At 40.3% G+C, this 15,274-nt stretch overlaps 7 protein-coding genes across 7 annotated transcripts; 5 read left to right on the top strand and 2 right to left on the bottom strand.

Moving 5' to 3' along the window:
- Nucleotides 1–274: 274 nt before the first annotated feature.
- Nucleotides 275–3,494, top strand: Cbr-twk-5 (the record flags this gene model as incomplete). The annotated part of the gene is given in 11 exon segments (XM_045242372.1): nucleotides 275–280; nucleotides 526–837; nucleotides 886–1,028; nucleotides 1,075–1,222; nucleotides 1,235–1,302; nucleotides 1,477–1,859; nucleotides 1,906–2,138; nucleotides 2,274–2,453; nucleotides 2,503–2,595; nucleotides 2,642–2,953; nucleotides 3,396–3,494. The coding sequence occupies 11 exon segments, from the start codon at nucleotides 275–277 to the stop codon at nucleotides 3,492–3,494; spliced, it is 1,977 nt and encodes a 658-aa protein (XP_045092179.1).
- A 1,124-nt stretch (nucleotides 3,495–4,618) lies between these two features.
- On the bottom strand, nucleotides 4,619–6,371 carry CBG02882 (the record flags this gene model as incomplete). Its single annotated transcript, XM_045242371.1, has 6 exons — nucleotides 4,619–4,696; nucleotides 4,745–4,823; nucleotides 4,887–5,296; nucleotides 5,342–5,633; nucleotides 5,678–5,857; nucleotides 6,199–6,371. The coding sequence occupies 6 exons, from the start codon at nucleotides 6,369–6,371 to the stop codon at nucleotides 4,619–4,621; spliced, it is 1,212 nt and encodes a 403-aa protein (XP_045092178.1).
- A 152-nt stretch (nucleotides 6,372–6,523) lies between these two features.
- CBG02883 lies at nucleotides 6,524–7,921 on the top strand (the record flags this gene model as incomplete). Its single annotated transcript, XM_002631062.1, has 4 exons — nucleotides 6,524–6,615; nucleotides 6,667–6,729; nucleotides 6,777–7,171; nucleotides 7,701–7,921. 4 exons carry the CDS (start codon nucleotides 6,524–6,526, stop codon nucleotides 7,919–7,921), a joined length of 771 nt encoding a protein of 256 aa, XP_002631108.1.
- A 260-nt stretch (nucleotides 7,922–8,181) lies between these two features.
- CBG02884 lies at nucleotides 8,182–9,278 on the top strand (the record flags this gene model as incomplete). Its single annotated transcript, XM_002631063.1, is given in 5 exon segments — nucleotides 8,182–8,235; nucleotides 8,296–8,394; nucleotides 8,397–8,993; nucleotides 9,046–9,150; nucleotides 9,198–9,278. Coding segments are annotated over 5 exon segments (936 nt in total).
- Nucleotides 9,279–10,168: 890 nt separating this feature from the next.
- Nucleotides 10,169–11,269, top strand: CBG02885 (the record flags this gene model as incomplete). Its single annotated transcript, XM_002631064.2, has 2 exons — nucleotides 10,169–10,252; nucleotides 11,042–11,269. 2 exons carry the CDS (start codon nucleotides 10,169–10,171, stop codon nucleotides 11,267–11,269), a joined length of 312 nt encoding a protein of 103 aa, XP_002631110.2.
- Nucleotides 11,270–11,441: 172 nt separating this feature from the next.
- Nucleotides 11,442–14,965, bottom strand: Cbr-rga-1 (the record flags this gene model as incomplete). Its single annotated transcript, XM_002631065.1, has 8 exons — nucleotides 11,442–11,716; nucleotides 11,761–11,913; nucleotides 11,960–12,108; nucleotides 13,925–14,044; nucleotides 14,091–14,249; nucleotides 14,327–14,433; nucleotides 14,560–14,810; nucleotides 14,860–14,965. 8 exons carry the CDS (start codon nucleotides 14,963–14,965, stop codon nucleotides 11,442–11,444), a joined length of 1,320 nt encoding a protein of 439 aa, XP_002631111.1.
- Nucleotides 12,257–13,846, top strand: Cbr-klp-17 (the record flags this gene model as incomplete). Its single annotated transcript, XM_002631066.1, has 5 exons — nucleotides 12,257–12,281; nucleotides 12,327–12,829; nucleotides 12,877–13,218; nucleotides 13,272–13,751; nucleotides 13,799–13,846. 5 exons carry the CDS (start codon nucleotides 12,257–12,259, stop codon nucleotides 13,844–13,846), a joined length of 1,398 nt encoding a protein of 465 aa, XP_002631112.1.
- Nucleotides 14,966–15,274: the final 309 nt, after the last annotated feature.

Raw genomic sequence — 15,274 nt, 5'->3', positions numbered from 1 at the left:
AGGTACTTTCAAATACTTTGTGTCCCTTTTCCATCCTCTACTTCTGTGTCTATTTTCGTATTCAGACAGACAGCCGGCCCACGGTTTGTTTTTCCTTTTTCCTCTTTCCAGTTTCTGCGTCTCTTTCCCATTTCCAATCACTCATTGATTTTCAACATTTTCCTTCAGTCCATCCTGACACCATCAACATCTGGCACCGGCTGTTCTCAATTTTCCTCGATTCACAATCCATTCTAGGAATTTCAATACTTCTAGAATGCAGAAGAAAAGCAGTATGCAGGTTAGTCCTAGTCCTCTTTCCCCCAACGAGACACTCACTCGCAGACTCCCTTTATAATCGCAGTCTCCTTCGGTTTACCGACTGCCTGCGTGGTCGAGTGGCGCGCATGTTTGCGTGTCGCTCAAAGCTGTGCGAGTTCAATTCTCGCGCGAGAAGGAATCGGTGATGTGATATCCAGTTCTGCTACTGAAGCGTTGTGAAGATTAACTTTCCCCGTCTGAGATCCCTTTTACATTTTTTTACAGAAACTCCTCGCACGGATTGCTCCGCAAGCAATTATCGTGTTCACTCTTACCGCCTTCATGATTATTGGAGCAGTAGTGTTTCGAAAGATTGACCCAGTTCTTGCTGAACAATCATTCTACGAAGTTATCTTCTTCGAGTTCATCACCATTTCCACGATTGGATACGGTAACCAGTATCCACAAACCACAAAATCGAGAATTTTCTCCATTTTCTTCTCTATTATCGGAATCCCACTTCTTGTTGTAACTCTTGGAAATTTCGGAAAATACTTAACCAAATTCTATTGGAAAGCAAAAGGATGTTTAAGCTCGGTAGCATCATTTTCATTGGTTTTGAAAATTATAGACTTCTAATTTCAGCAAAAGACAGACAGTGAGCTGGTCAACGATAAAGATATGCCTGGTTTCGTTATTGCATTACTGTACTTCTTGACATTTGCAATCGGATTTCTCTTTATCCCACATTCAGGAGAAGCCTATTCCATTGATGATTGTTATTTTAGGTGAGAATATTCTGATAATCTAGAAATCAATTTCATCATATTACAGCTTCATCAGTTTCGCTGCCGTCGGTTTTGGAGACAAAGTTCCAGAAATTGACACATTTGAGAGATTCAGTAAAGTTACAACGTATCTTTTGTGGGGAACAATTCTGAATATCATTCTGATCAGCTACATGAACAGTTGGTTCAATACGGTACTTATTCAGGCTACATCTCAAATGAATTCCAGAAAAAATTTCAGATCTTCGCTCGCCAGCCATATCGTGGACGTGATGTGGAAGTGTTGATTGGTGGTCAGTGTATTACTGTATCTGAAATCACTTCACTGGTTGCTCAACAATTTCATGCTTCCCCTCATCAAGTTCGTTCAATTCTTCACGATATTGACTACATTATGGATGAGATGCAAACTCATGATTCAGATGAGAACTTGGAGGGTCTTGTTCAGTGATTCTAGTTTTATAATTGTGCCTTTTTCACCCCACCCTGTGCATTTGTTCACTTGCAACCTTTTTTCGTTTTTCAAAAATTGTATTTCTGATTCACCAAAATTTCACTGGTTCCCCATTTTCTTTTTTTTCCCGAAATTGCAAATCCACGCCGACCCAAAGCACGTGCCAAAATGGGATTGCTCGGTGGAAATTTCCTGTTCTGGCATACACGTAAATCCCGGTCAAATACAAACGATTTATCATCATCTCACTTCTTCGTCGTTCGCATCAGAATTCAATTCCATATCCAGAGTTCAACTGATCATTTCTCATCCAACGATGACGAGTCAAGAAACACGAGGAACATGGTCTTCTCGAGAGCCATCTTCTCAACCAATGCGTAGGATTGAGATTCTGAAGTCTCTAGAAATTTTAGGTAAATTCAGAATCCGTTGGCTCAATGTACACTCGTCACTCGGCAATGTCCACTTCTAGACATCCTGGCACCCAACCGAAAACTTCGTATATGCCACCCAGAAGCACTCCACATCCATCGTCTTCTCTTCGCAAAAGACCTGATGGGGTAGTTGAAGACTTAGAATGGTCAGAATTTTTATTTTTCCAATTCAGGCTAAACGTTACGTCATCGAAGACTTCCGTCAAGCATTCGAACGAAAAGGTATGGAATTGGACACCACGATAAAATTGGGACGTGGCAAGTACAGTAAAGTGTACAAAGCAGTGGACAGGAACAATAACCGACTCGTCAGTGCAATGTTAAAAAAACATTTTCCAAAAAGTAATATGAATTCAGTTCGCCGTCAAGGCAATCGATGTTCTGGAGTTGACTTCTGATGTGAAGAATAAGTTTTTGCCTCGTGAGATCAGTTGCTGGCGTAAGCTCAAAAATCCGTATTTGGTCAGTCTTCATGCTCAATACGAGGCTCAGAATATGATTTTCTTGACTATGGAATACGGTAGTCAGGGAGACTTGGTACAGTAATCCGGAAATATTTTATTAGAAAATTCGAAAAAGTTTTCAGCTTCGCTATGTCCAGGATAATGGAGGGATTGATGAACGCAGGGCTGGTCAATTCATGTCTCAACTAATGCGTGGATTACAGTACATGCATTCTGTACGTCTTCTGAAATTTTGAACATTTAGAACTTCAACAATTTTAGAAACAAATTGCTCACCGTGATATTAAACTCGAGAACATCATTCTCTTCGACAACTGCGTCAAACTCTCCGATTTCGGATTCGTTCGTCAGGTCGACAATCAGACGTTGTCACTGACATTCTGTGGATCCAAATCCTACTCGGCACCTGAATTGCTTCGTGGCATTGGCTACAATCCATTCTTGTCGGATGTCTGGTCCCTTGGTGTTGTTGGATTCGTGATGGTCACCAACCGTATGCCGTTTGATGAGAAGAAACCGAACAACGTTATTGTCGAACTACAAAGAAATCGTCAATACGTGATACCAGACTCTGTTTATCTCTCTTCTTCGTGCATCTCTTCCTTTGAGGCTATGATGACGTTCGATGCGAAGCAACGTCCATCTTCGAATGATTGCCTCGGACTACCATGGATCACTCCACACATCGAGATGGCTAGTCGCCGGTCTGGGTGAGAACATCTTTTAGCCTCGGAGAATAACCTACAATTCATATTTTCAGATAACTCGAAAACAAAAAATTGGAGTGGAATACGGGAAGATGAAATTTAGCTGATTACGTATTATTCTCTGCTACACAACCATAAATGTTCCAATTCAGAATATGGCTTTTTTCTTTTCTTTTCTATTTTTCTATTCACCAGAGATGTCCGAAATGATTCTATTAAGGAACAGAATACGGAATAAATAATTTTCCGGAATACGGAATCCGAAAAAAAAATGCGGAATGCGAATTTTTCATGTCTCCGATGGACAGAAAAATTCCAAAAACAAAACCCGGAATCCGGAATGTAAATCTCGCAGAATCCGGAATAGGGAATCCAGACAAAAATATATTTCACTGATTCCGAAATAAAAAAAAGCACGGAATCCGGAATACGGACATCTCTGTTATTCACATTCTTGCTACAGTATCCCTGGAATAGCTTTTTTCAGATTTCCATGAGTCATCCTTTGTAGAGGAGAGGGTGGCTCTCCCATGATCATAAAAAGTTAGCCTAATCGAATTATCAGAAAAGCCATTTCTTATTTTTTTTCCTATCACAACCCCCATTTTTCTCTTCTCTTTCTCTTCGAAAATCATTCTTCTCGATGTTCCTATTTCTTTTGATTTTCGTTTCTGCTGTCTGCTCAGCAGACAATTCCATGGTAATTTTTGAATCTAACTTGCACCGGACTATTATTTCGATACAAAAATCGGGGCTGTGGAGAAACCTGTGGAGAAACGCCGTTGCCCGTCGCCGAAGGTCTTCAGCCACGGCAACCGGCGTTTCTCTTCCATAGTTCTGATTTTTTTTTGAAATCACGGTAATACTGTGTCCTATTTCAGTATGATTTAACATCATGTACCTATACGAACTGTCACTCGATGCTGACAACTGGCCAATGCCCTGACGAATTCTACTTGGTCAAATGGGAGAAATGTGGATTCCTGAAGAAGCATGAACTCTGTTGTCGCATGTCGAATAGTACTGTAGGTAATTAATGAACCTAAAAATTAGCATGCGAAATTTTTCAGACAGTCGACAAGTGTCGCTGGGGTCCGTGCCATGCATCCCTCGAAAGCAATTTCTGTTCGAAAACCGAATTTGTGAGCGAGGAAAAGAAGTGTTCGTTGCTCCAAAAGCAGGAGAGATGCTGCAAACAAGAAACAATTCATTGATAACTTGATTAAGAAATAGTGTTGCACTTTTAAAGATATTTATTTTTCATATACACAAATGCAGGTTCACCCACAAGAGGAGCACAGTTACCGAATTGAGACTCGTTGACTAGCCGGCTGAATATAAAGAATTTGAAAATTGACAGGAGATTCGTTTTTTTTACGTTGGAAGTAGGAAGAACGATTATGCTATCGGAAATGAAACAAAGAATAGGAACCCATGTTGAGAGAAAGGAAAGGGAAGACATAGAGGAAAGCGGCAAGGAAAAATGTGTGTGGTTGTCGCGGATGTAAAGTTTGAAGATTAGTTATGTGCATTATGCTTTGGCTCGCCATTCTTCGGGCACTGGACCAACATCCACATAAAGATGATAGTATAGAGGCCGTGTTGTGACCTGAAAATATAGTTATGGAGATGAAATTACTGGAAATTTATGGTGTACCTTTCTAATGGTCCATTTGTCGGTCTCGTTCAAACCGTCATATGCTACTCGATTTGCACTATTACCGAGGAGTTTATAACTGAAAAATAAGTTTTTTTTTCAAACTAATAAAGATCTGGAAACCATGGGAACAAAAACTCACATTAATTTGGGAGCTGTTCTTTTTCTTTTCACATGCTTCAGCATAGAATATCTGCCAGTTTCAGGATTGGGCCTTTCTATCGTATAATTCAGTGATAATATCCGTTGTCCCATGTCATCGTCTTCACCACCCCACGCCCAGAATTGATTTGAGTAGCCGTTGACTGCTCGATAATCAGCCATCGATACAGCTAGCACTCCTCCAACAATCTCCTTGTACCATAGCTGGTAACCAAGATTGCTGACAAAAGCACCAAGATGTCGTGGTCCTGGTGGGCACGAGTATGGATTCCGATCGTCTTGTGGAAACATGTCGACATCGTGAAACACGACACAATCCACTCCAAGGCTTTCAGCGAAAATAAATGCAGCATTCATGATGCGACCTTTGTTGAACAAGTCGTTACCGTACTGGAAACAGTTTATTGAGAGGGCGAAAAAAAACTGTACGCTTACTTGTTCCGTAACAATGAACCGAAAGTCCAACCGTTGCCTTTGTAGAATCGGAATCAAGAAGTCGATTAACCGAGTCAAATGGGTTTGACGATCTCGATATGGGATAATCACTGCTATTTTATCCCTTGCTTGGCAATCATTGGGTTTCCAAGAACCTCCAGGACCTAGTTCTGGATGAACTGCGTGGACTTCCCCTTCTTGTAGATTTTGAATCAAAAGTGTTGCTTGTGGAAGAGCTCCTTGAAGATCTGGTATTCTTTCAACTGCTGGGCAGGAACCATCTTCTTGTGCACTTCAGAAATTAAAAATTAGACATATTCGTGCTGGAAAACTTACATCTTCACATGTGGTTTCGGTTTTGTAACAGCATCTTCCATATTTAAAAATGTTAGAGTTTGGCGGGCGATTTCAAGTTCAACGGGATCTTTTATATCATGTTCCCTTTCTGCTACTCCGATATTTTTCGATTGTTGTACCACGTCCACAGAACGGACTTGTTCTTCAGTTGCTGCTATCCTGGACACTATTAAATGTTCAGTAACTTTGATAGAAATCAAAATTGAACCAACCTCCTTTCGTCGTTCAGGGTGGAATTCCTGAGCAGCATCACATAAATAAGTGTAGAGGCGACAACGAATAGGATAAGTCTTTTTGGAGAAAAACTCCGTATTATGCAGTGTGAGGTTCTCATTTTAAGTAGGTTTTGCCAGTAGATCAACGCATTTGCACTCTGAAATGTAAAAAAAATTAAAAAAAGAAAAATAGGTGTTCAGTCCAGAGGGACGGTGAAAGTTATAAGTGACAGAATAAAGGAAAAGAGGAAGAGTGCGTGGCTGAGAAACATATATATTCACAACAACAGCTGTGGTTTGTCCTGTTTCTTCTGGTATTTTTTGTTGTAAAAGAAGCACTGAGAATTGTTTGGAGATGAGAGACACTGTGTGAATCCTAGGAGATGCAGACATTTCACTTCGGCGCGGTGGCGCAAAACTTGTGCCCGTTGACACAGTTCGAGTCGGGCTTGACACATTTCGAGTTTTTTTTCGTTTTTTATTTTAATTTCCTCGAAGTCCATTTTGAAGCTCTTGAGCTCTTTTGTTTCCTGGTTTCAGAAAAATCTCCGTTCGTTTTCGCATATTTTAACTATACATGATCGTAATTTATAAATTTACAGTGTTAAACATGGATGTAGACCCGGTGAATTCTGAAATGGAGTTAGACAACAAGCCAACCTGTGAAACGGTCCCTGGTTTGCCACAAAAGAAACATTACAGGTGATATTTCGTTTCTTTCACGTAATGAATGCTGAACTACAAACGTTTTAGGCAGCGTGCTCACTCTAACCCACACTCGGATCATGACATCGAATATCCATTAACTCCAGATCAGTAAGTTGATTGTACATTCCGATTTAATCTGAATCGTAAAATTTCAGCATGGATTGGTCGAAGCAGTACGGTGATTACGCTGCCGGGCGTCAAGTCGAGTTCGCAGACATTGGTTGCGGATACGGTGGACTTCTGATGAGATTGTCTCCAATGTTTCCAGAAACTCTAATGATCGGAATGGAGATCCGAGTGAAAGTATCCGATTATGTCAACGAAAAAATTCAAGCACTTCGGAAACATCACGAAGGTGCCGGCCACTACAGAAACATCGCCGTTCTCCGGTCGAACGCCATGAAGTACATGCCAAATTACTTCCGCAAAGGACAGCTATCCAAAATGTTCTTCCTTTTCCCAGATCCTCATTTCAAAAATAAGAAACATAAATGGAGAATCATCACTCCAACGTTGGTGTCTGAATACGCTTATGTACTTCGAGAACAAGGTAAGATTAGTTTCGAAGAACACTCTCCTAAGATGACCTTGATTGTACCACTGATCATAAGTCACTAGTGCAGGTAGGGACAATTTTCGCTGATAAGAAACGTATCTCTACCTACCTAATTCTCCCTGTCACTGTCTTTATCATCCTCACCGCGTGGTTGCAGTGTGCGCCATTTCATTGGCGAATCATTTTCGCTAACTTTCGATGAATCATGATCTCTTTTTGATGCGTGAAAACCCACTACGTCTCCGAAAATATTCTGATTCTCACGTAGGCTCCTATCTTCATTTCTCCTAGACGATGGTCTCAAAAAGTAGTTGGCAATCCGTTCCATGTGGGTCAAAAAATAAAGAGCACGAGTGATCTATGCCAGGAAAATTGAAAAAAAAAAACCTGTTCTCTCCTTTCTACTTCTCCTGCTACATACTCTGAGTTCTCGCACAAACGTCCAGGCGGCGAAATTGCTGATATTTGTTTGGCCAAAGATCTCTTACTTCGGTTCCACAAGTTCTATTGCAATGGTTTTCAGGGCTCATTTATACAATTACCGATGTCAAAGATTTGCATGATTGGATGGTCAAACATCTCAATGAGCACCCGCTGTTCGAGCGTCTGAGTGATGATGAAATGAAAGCAGATCCAGTTGTAGCGATGCTGTATGAGAGCACTGAAGAAGGACAAAAAGTGACTCGAAATGATGGAGAAAAGTGGCCAGCCGTCTTTAGGCGACTTCCTAACCCTCCTTTGTAATCCTTTACTGCTAAGCGTATACTTTTTCTACTTCCAACATTCATCAATTTTTCATGAAGATTCTCCCCTCTCCCGAGTTTGTTATTTAAACATTTTTGTTGATTTTTCCCTTGTTCTGTTCAATGAATTCAATTTCAAGTTTCGTAATTTTTCTTTGTTGAATTCGAGTTGATGAACTCATATCTTATTGAAGTTACTTTCCTAAATACTTTAAATAGTTTTAAAACTGAGTTTTAGATTGATTTCAGCTCTGGGCAAAAATGGGTGGTGGTGGAGAAGATGAATACGAATCACTTCCAACGCACAGTATTCCGGTAAGTAGCGAACCGATTCGTTTAATTTGAAAATTTGGTTAATCACAAAGTCAGCTTCAGGTTCATCTGGCTGCTGGAGCACTTGCTGGTGCTGTCGAACATTGTGTGATGTTTCCTTTCGATTCAGTTAAAACTAGAATGCAGTCGCTATGTCCGTGTCTGAAACGAAATGCCCAACTCCAGTTCACTCTCTGATGAGTATCGTAAAACGAGAAGGATGGCTCCGGCCTCTTCGTGGAGTTAACGCAGTCGCGGCTGGATCCATGCCAGCACATGCTCTCTATTTCACAGTTTACGAAAAGATGAAATCATTTTTAACTGGAAACACAGCTGGACACGAACACACATTGGCGTATGGAGCTTCTGGAGTTGTTGCAACACTTATCCACGACGCAGTCATGAATCCAGCTGAAGTGGTGAAACAGAGAATGCAGATGGCTTACTCGCCGTATGGATCTTCCCTAGAATGCGCACGATGTGTTTACAACCGTGAAGGATTCGCTGCTTTCTACAGAAGCTACACAACACAGCTGGCAATGAACGTCCCCTTCCAAGCAATTCACTTCATGGGATACGAATTTTGGCAGCAGGTGCTCAACCCTGAGCATAAATATGATCCGAAGTCACATTTAATCGCTGGAGGGCTTGCTGGAGGTTTAGCAGCTGCGGTGACGACGCCGATGGATTGTGTGAAAACTGTTCTGAATACACAACAAGCAGCAGAGGCAGATCCGTCGAATAGGCGGATTTTCTTAAAAGTGAGTTTTTAGCTACAGTCTTATTACTATAATCAGAAAGGATGAGTTGCAGGCAAGGTACCGCTATCGTGGAATCTCGGATGCAGTACGGACAATTTATTCACAGAGGGGAATGGCTGGATTCTCATGTGGATTGCAAGCTAGGGTTATATTCCAGGTAATTGTTCACAGCGGAAACAAGTAATCATATTTGTTGTTATTCAGGTTCCGGCTACTGCTCTCTCCTGGTCCGTTTACGAGCTTTTCAAATTTATGCTATCTTTCGAAGGAGGTCATTCGAGCTGATTGTCATCACTTCAAAAATGAACTTTCATATCCTCAACTTTCTTTTTCTTTTCCAAAGTTTCTCTCACATATAGGTTAGGTCTCGTAAATTGTAGTGATTAGTTTTTTGATTGTTTTTTTCTGGTTCTTGTCTTTTCGATGTTTTCTCTGTTCTCTGTTAAACAACGCGTGTGAACCCAGTGCAGATGCCTTTTTCATATTACTGCTCCGTTCGTTGTCAAAATCGGATAGTTTTATCGTATCCTTTCTTTTTTTTTGTTTTCCAACCTTAACCTATGCGAGAATTTCTAGGTGGAAAGAGTGTTCATAATAAAAGTTTGAAAAATTTGACTTGTATTTTCTGTGCTCCGTTTCTCACGGGCTTTGTATTTTGTGTCAATTTTTTTCTTATCTCCCTCTATTCTCTTCGTCTCCAACTCATCTATTGACACTGATTTCCATGCGGCCATGTCCCTTTTTGTATATTTATTCTCTTTTTCATTCTTTTTTCTTTTTATTCTTCCACGTATTATTCACGTAATAGATACAAATACAAAATACAAATGCGGTCGCCCTGACTTAGGCGTCACTTTTCACTTCCAACGGTCAGCAATCACAACATTTTAGTTGCCCTGGTTTTCACGGTTATCGAGTGGCTGCCCATTGTAATCGATAGTATTAAATGTTCATTTTCTACTCGCAACAACGCCTTAATTTACAAAATGACCATCTCTGGTTTCTGTATTCTTTCGCTCATTCAAGATCATTGTTGCTTGTCCACACCAGAACACTGTTCTGTTGGAGATCTGGGTACTTAATTTGACAATTTTACCAACGAAACTTAAATTAATTTTCTTCACTTGCCTTTTTCCCTATTCTCTACACTCCAACCAAAACATTTTCCAGGGAAAATGTCGTGCCCAACCCAAATCTCTGGACGTTGCGTCGCGTCAACTGTCGCTGTTCTTGCTGGAGGAGCTCTTATCGGATACATTGTAAATTTTCCTCTACACGGTCTCCCCAGCTCCCAAAACGAACTGCAAGCCTTTTTCTCAGCGGAGTGCGGCTGCGCGCGGCGAAAATTTTTTTTTGAAAAATTTTGCGCTGAAAAGCCGGTTTTCAGCAAAATTTTCTCATTTTTCGACAATTTTTCGTCCATAGAAATTGTGAAACAGGCTAAAACACACATTTTGAGAACAAAAGCAGCTAGTTCCGACAAAAAATGAAAGAGATCGAGGCGCTATATGAGTTGAGGGGTGCCACTCAATTTTTCAATTTTTACGCGATTTTTTCACTTTTTGCGTGACATTTTTTATTTTTTAAAAGTGTTGAGTGGCCGGATTTCTTTTTTACAAATTTCCAGAAAAATAATATTTTCGTGAAAATTTTATATTTTACGTGAATTATATTTTACGTGAACAATTTCTATGGACAAAAAATTGTCAAAAAATGAGGAAATTTCGCTAAAAACCGGCTTTTCAGTGCAAAATTTTTCAAAAAAAAATTTTCGCCGCGCTCCGCTGAGAAAAAGGCTTGCAGTTCATTTTGGGAGCTGGGGAGACCGTGCTCTATGGTTTCCATTTGGGCGGGTGGAAAAAAGAGCCACCCGCCACTCGCCGGGGGGCTACCACCCACGGCCCCCCGCGACCCCCCGCGATTATTTACGTGTGAATTTTTATCTAATTTTTAATGGCCCCCCGGGCGGGTGCGGTCGGGTGAATTGCCCCTCGAATGGAAACCCTATTTTCTTCTTGGATTTGAACCTTTAAAAACACGTTTTCTAGGTTGGATACAAGTTGGGACAACGTAGTGCTCGTTGCAACTACAAAATTCAACTCGATTCGAACAAGGTCGCTGACACTGTTGATATTGAGGACATCGGAGAGAAGAAGGCGTTCTGCAGATGCTGGAAGAGCGAGAAGTGGCCATACTGCGATGGATCTCATGGAAAGCACAACAAAGAGACTGGAGACAACGTCGGACCACTCATCGTCAAGTCCGAGAAGAAGTAAATTTCTGAAGAACATCTTCAGTTATCTATATTGAACTATCTTGTTGTGATCGTCAACTGCGTTTGTTTAAAATGATTTAATACGGATGCTGTAGAATAAATTATGATTTGAAGTAAAAAGTACAATTAAACAGGCTGAAAAATGCAAAGACAAAGTACAAAAGCTGAGCACATTAGTGATCGAATACTGAATCATAATCTACAATAAGCTTGTAGCAGAAGTTGTTAAGATTATTGAGTTGGGATATTGGAACTTCTTGATCAGTAGGCCATGTTAAATTTGGTCCGAAAACCACACTTAGGTTGTTGGCAGTCATTAGATTCACTTTGCTGTTTCCAGCAACCTTAGTGAGAAACTTGATGACCGTTTTCAAAAGGATGTAGTTATCCCGTGGTAGAAGCTTCACGAATTCTTTGACAGCTGCGCTCTTTTCAGCTTTCGAAATTTCTGAAATTTGATTTTTATTTGTTTCCTTGAAGTTAAAGTTATACCTGATAAGGCAGCCAGTTTCGGATAAAGTCTATTGGTAGTAAGAGGCTCTCCTAGACTTCGGAAGAAAGTTTTCAGCAAAACTGATGCATGAAGGGAAGCCACGTGCACATTGTCTTTGTATTCTGGATCGTTTTCAAAGTCAATTTTCTCTCCTAAAAAATGAAATTTATGTAGGTCATTTGACAGAACTTGCTATACCTTTGTTGATTCTATCTTGTAACCGTTTGATGCTTCCAATATTGGCACTTTTCCGGAACACTCCTTCCATTGTGAGAGCGTGTGTTTCCAAGAATTCAATGAGTTGGTCAACAATTGGAGGGATGCTTCCACCACAGTGCGAGAGAATGCTGAAAAACATTTGGGTGACGAAGTGCTAAAATTGTTTAAAATTCGCGTTTCATTTTTTTCTCTATTGGCAAGAGTGTGGCTTTGAAATCTTTCAGAGTTATTTCCGATAAATTTCCACAATTAATCAATTTTAAAAATTGAGGCAAAATGAACGGTGTCAAGAATATGCAGGGTAGGGTACAAAAATGGTCTGAAATCTCCAAAAAAATTTTTTCAGACAACTTTCGCAATCCCAACGATTTAGTTAGCCAGATCGAGCAGCTCACTAAAAAGACGGCAGTGATACCAAGTTTGGAGCATCAACTGCATGCTTTGAAGCATCGAGAGAAAGTTTTCCGTCGGCAATCAGCTATTTTTCAATCTGCTTCTAGTCTCGATGTATCGAACGCGAAAACAGACCACGAAACGGTTTCAAAACTAACTGTTGAATTGGAAAGAGTCAGATCTGAATTGGAACGAACAACTGAAATGAATATGGCCCAAAAAGAAGAGATCAAAAGACAAAACAAGAAGATTCTGGAATTGAGTACTAAACCACAGAAACTGGTAGCTATTTTCCAAGAAGAAATGCAGAAAAAGGATGAGTTGATTCGAAAACTCAATGATGAAGTCGTTGATCTTCGTGGCCAAATCCGAGTGGTTATTCGTGTCCGTGACTTCAAAAAGGATCCATCTTTCAACTTCCAAATAACTAGCCAGAATGAAGTCAAGTTTCAGCAGGTTTGAGAATCCAACTGTCATTTTTGAATCATTTGTGGAATTTTCAGAACAATTTCTCAAATGTTTTCGCATTTGAAAATGTCTTCCAACCTGGTGCAAATCAACCAGAAGTGTTCGATGATATCAAAGAACTCATTCTGTGTGCTCTTCATGGAAAGAATGTGAGCTTGATCGCTTATGGTCCAACGTCAAGTGGAAAGACCTACACCATGAGAGGAGAGTCAGGTGATGAGAAAAAAGGAGTCATTCCACGTGCCATACAGTTCCTGCTGGAACAGTCTATGAAAGAACTGGCTGTAATTGGTTGGACTTACAACTTCGATGCGAGTTTCATTGAAGTATACAACGAGGAAGTTTTCGATTTATTGGATGATAAGAAGAAGTTGGAGGTGATTAAAGATTTCTGATAATTTGAGCCCTATTCTATTTTCCTATTTTCCAGATGAAACAGACTACTACAGTTGGCTCGAAGAAAATTCCAATCAATGATATGGCAGATGTGACCGACCTTCTTGAATTAGCCGACTCTCAAAGATCCGTAGCTACTACAGCTTGCAACCAACACTCTTCTCGCTCTCATGCCATTTTCCAAATTAATATTGACGGAGTTCACAAATCTGGAGAAACCGTCAAGTGTTGCCTGAACTTAGTGGATCTAGCTGGTTCGGAGCGAGCAAAAGAGTCTGGAGCACAAGGAAAACAGTTCACCGAACTAACAAAGATCAATCAGAGCTTGAGCACTTTGAAAAAATGTATTCGTGCTCAGAAGACAAAAATGCCACATGTCCCCTGGCGCGAGAGCAAGCTGACCATTTTGCTTCGTGATTATTTGGGTGCTGGATCTTCGAAGACTATGTTCATAGCTCATGTCAACCCAAGTGACGCCTCGGAAACAAAAAGAACCTTGGAATTCACAGCCGATGTAATTTCATGTTTTTTTCTTTAATTTCAGCTTTCTTTAATTTCCAGCTCCGTTCCACCAACATAGGAAAAGCCACCGTTCAAACTGGACAATGACAGAACTAGATTCGCATACAACTTTTTTTTCGGTCGAATAAAATTTTGAATTTTTTCAATGTTTAATGAATGACTCACAATTCTAGGGGAACTCCAAACTGTTGTGTTGGTAGGGGTTGTGAGGGTGGAGTCTCTGGACGGCTGACCTGATTTGAGAATGTTTTATCATGATCACGAATCGGACTTGGAAGGTTTAATCTGAAAAAAAACTTACTATAATTCTTGAAAACAAACTGAAAGTTACCTTGAAACAGAAAGCGCGTTTTCCAGTTCGTCGATACACATTACATAGTGGAATTTGTTCTCAAATTTGCTCGATATGAAACCTTTGAACAGCGAAAAGATAATGCGGATGAATCGTGTCGGATGCACTACATACAACGCCTTCAGGTTCTTTTTGAATCTGCAAAACCAACCGGTTCGCGAGTTTTTTATTATTTCTCCGTTTCGTTTAGTTTGTGAAAGAAGTTCGAATTTTACCTTCGATCCAGTTGTTTGTAAGCCTGGAACAACCACCGAACGGGCGGTTTGTTGTGACTCCGGAGACCATAGTGGAAATATACAATCGTGTAGTCTTGGTCCACAATCTGAAGACAATAACTATCGTAAAATCCGTATTTGAAGATCCCTCCTACTTTTAACTTTGACCCAATATATTTTTTCGGTTCCTTATTTGCAATTTATTTTGGATATTCAAATATAAAATTACATACCTTGTCTATAATTTGTGTCAAGTATTGGAGAAGACGACTATGGTCGATTTCTTTATTTGAAGGAAGACGATAGGCATAGACGACAACAATGGGCCTTCCAACTCGATCGCCGTCGGCAATTACTTGGATTATTTCATGTGCGGATATATCATTGAAAATGTCTTCGAATGGTTCATCCAGGCCGCCCAATTCGGTTTCAAACTCTTCCGTCTCCAAAAAAGATCGAGATGGTGTCATTCCAGTGACATTGACTGAAAAATAAACAATTTGAAAATCATATCAGTGTGATAATGCATTAACCACTTAGATCATCGGGAGTTAACAAATCATCATCAGCATATCCGTCGACTGGATCTTCGAACTCTCCTAGATTGGGATGGGGTTCTGGAGGATGTGTTGAATCCATATGGAAAAACTGAAAATAATGAAAAATAAGAAGATTTGAGTGGTCCGTGTGAAACTAAACGAAACGAAGAAGAAGCTATTCAAGTATCGTGGGAATACAAGGAGAGAATACAACGTCGATAGCAAACACTATAGCGTCATCAGTTCGGTGATAACAAAAATGGTAAGCATAATAATAATAATGGAGAATCAATGTTTGGAAACATGTGTCAGATGTATTGCATACTGAGGTGGGAAGTTGTGAGAGAAGAAGGAAATCAAGAGACGCAGACATACTTGACCGGAAGAGAGTACAGTTATGACGGAGGCG

Source organism: Caenorhabditis briggsae (assembly GCF_000004555.2).
Source record: "Caenorhabditis briggsae complete genome, chrII, whole genome shotgun sequence".
Taxonomy (NCBI): Eukaryota; Metazoa; Nematoda; class Chromadorea; order Rhabditida; family Rhabditidae; genus Caenorhabditis; species Caenorhabditis briggsae.
The sequence above is the reverse complement of the archived record's forward strand: the minus strand, read 5'-3'. Positions and strand labels throughout refer to the sequence as shown.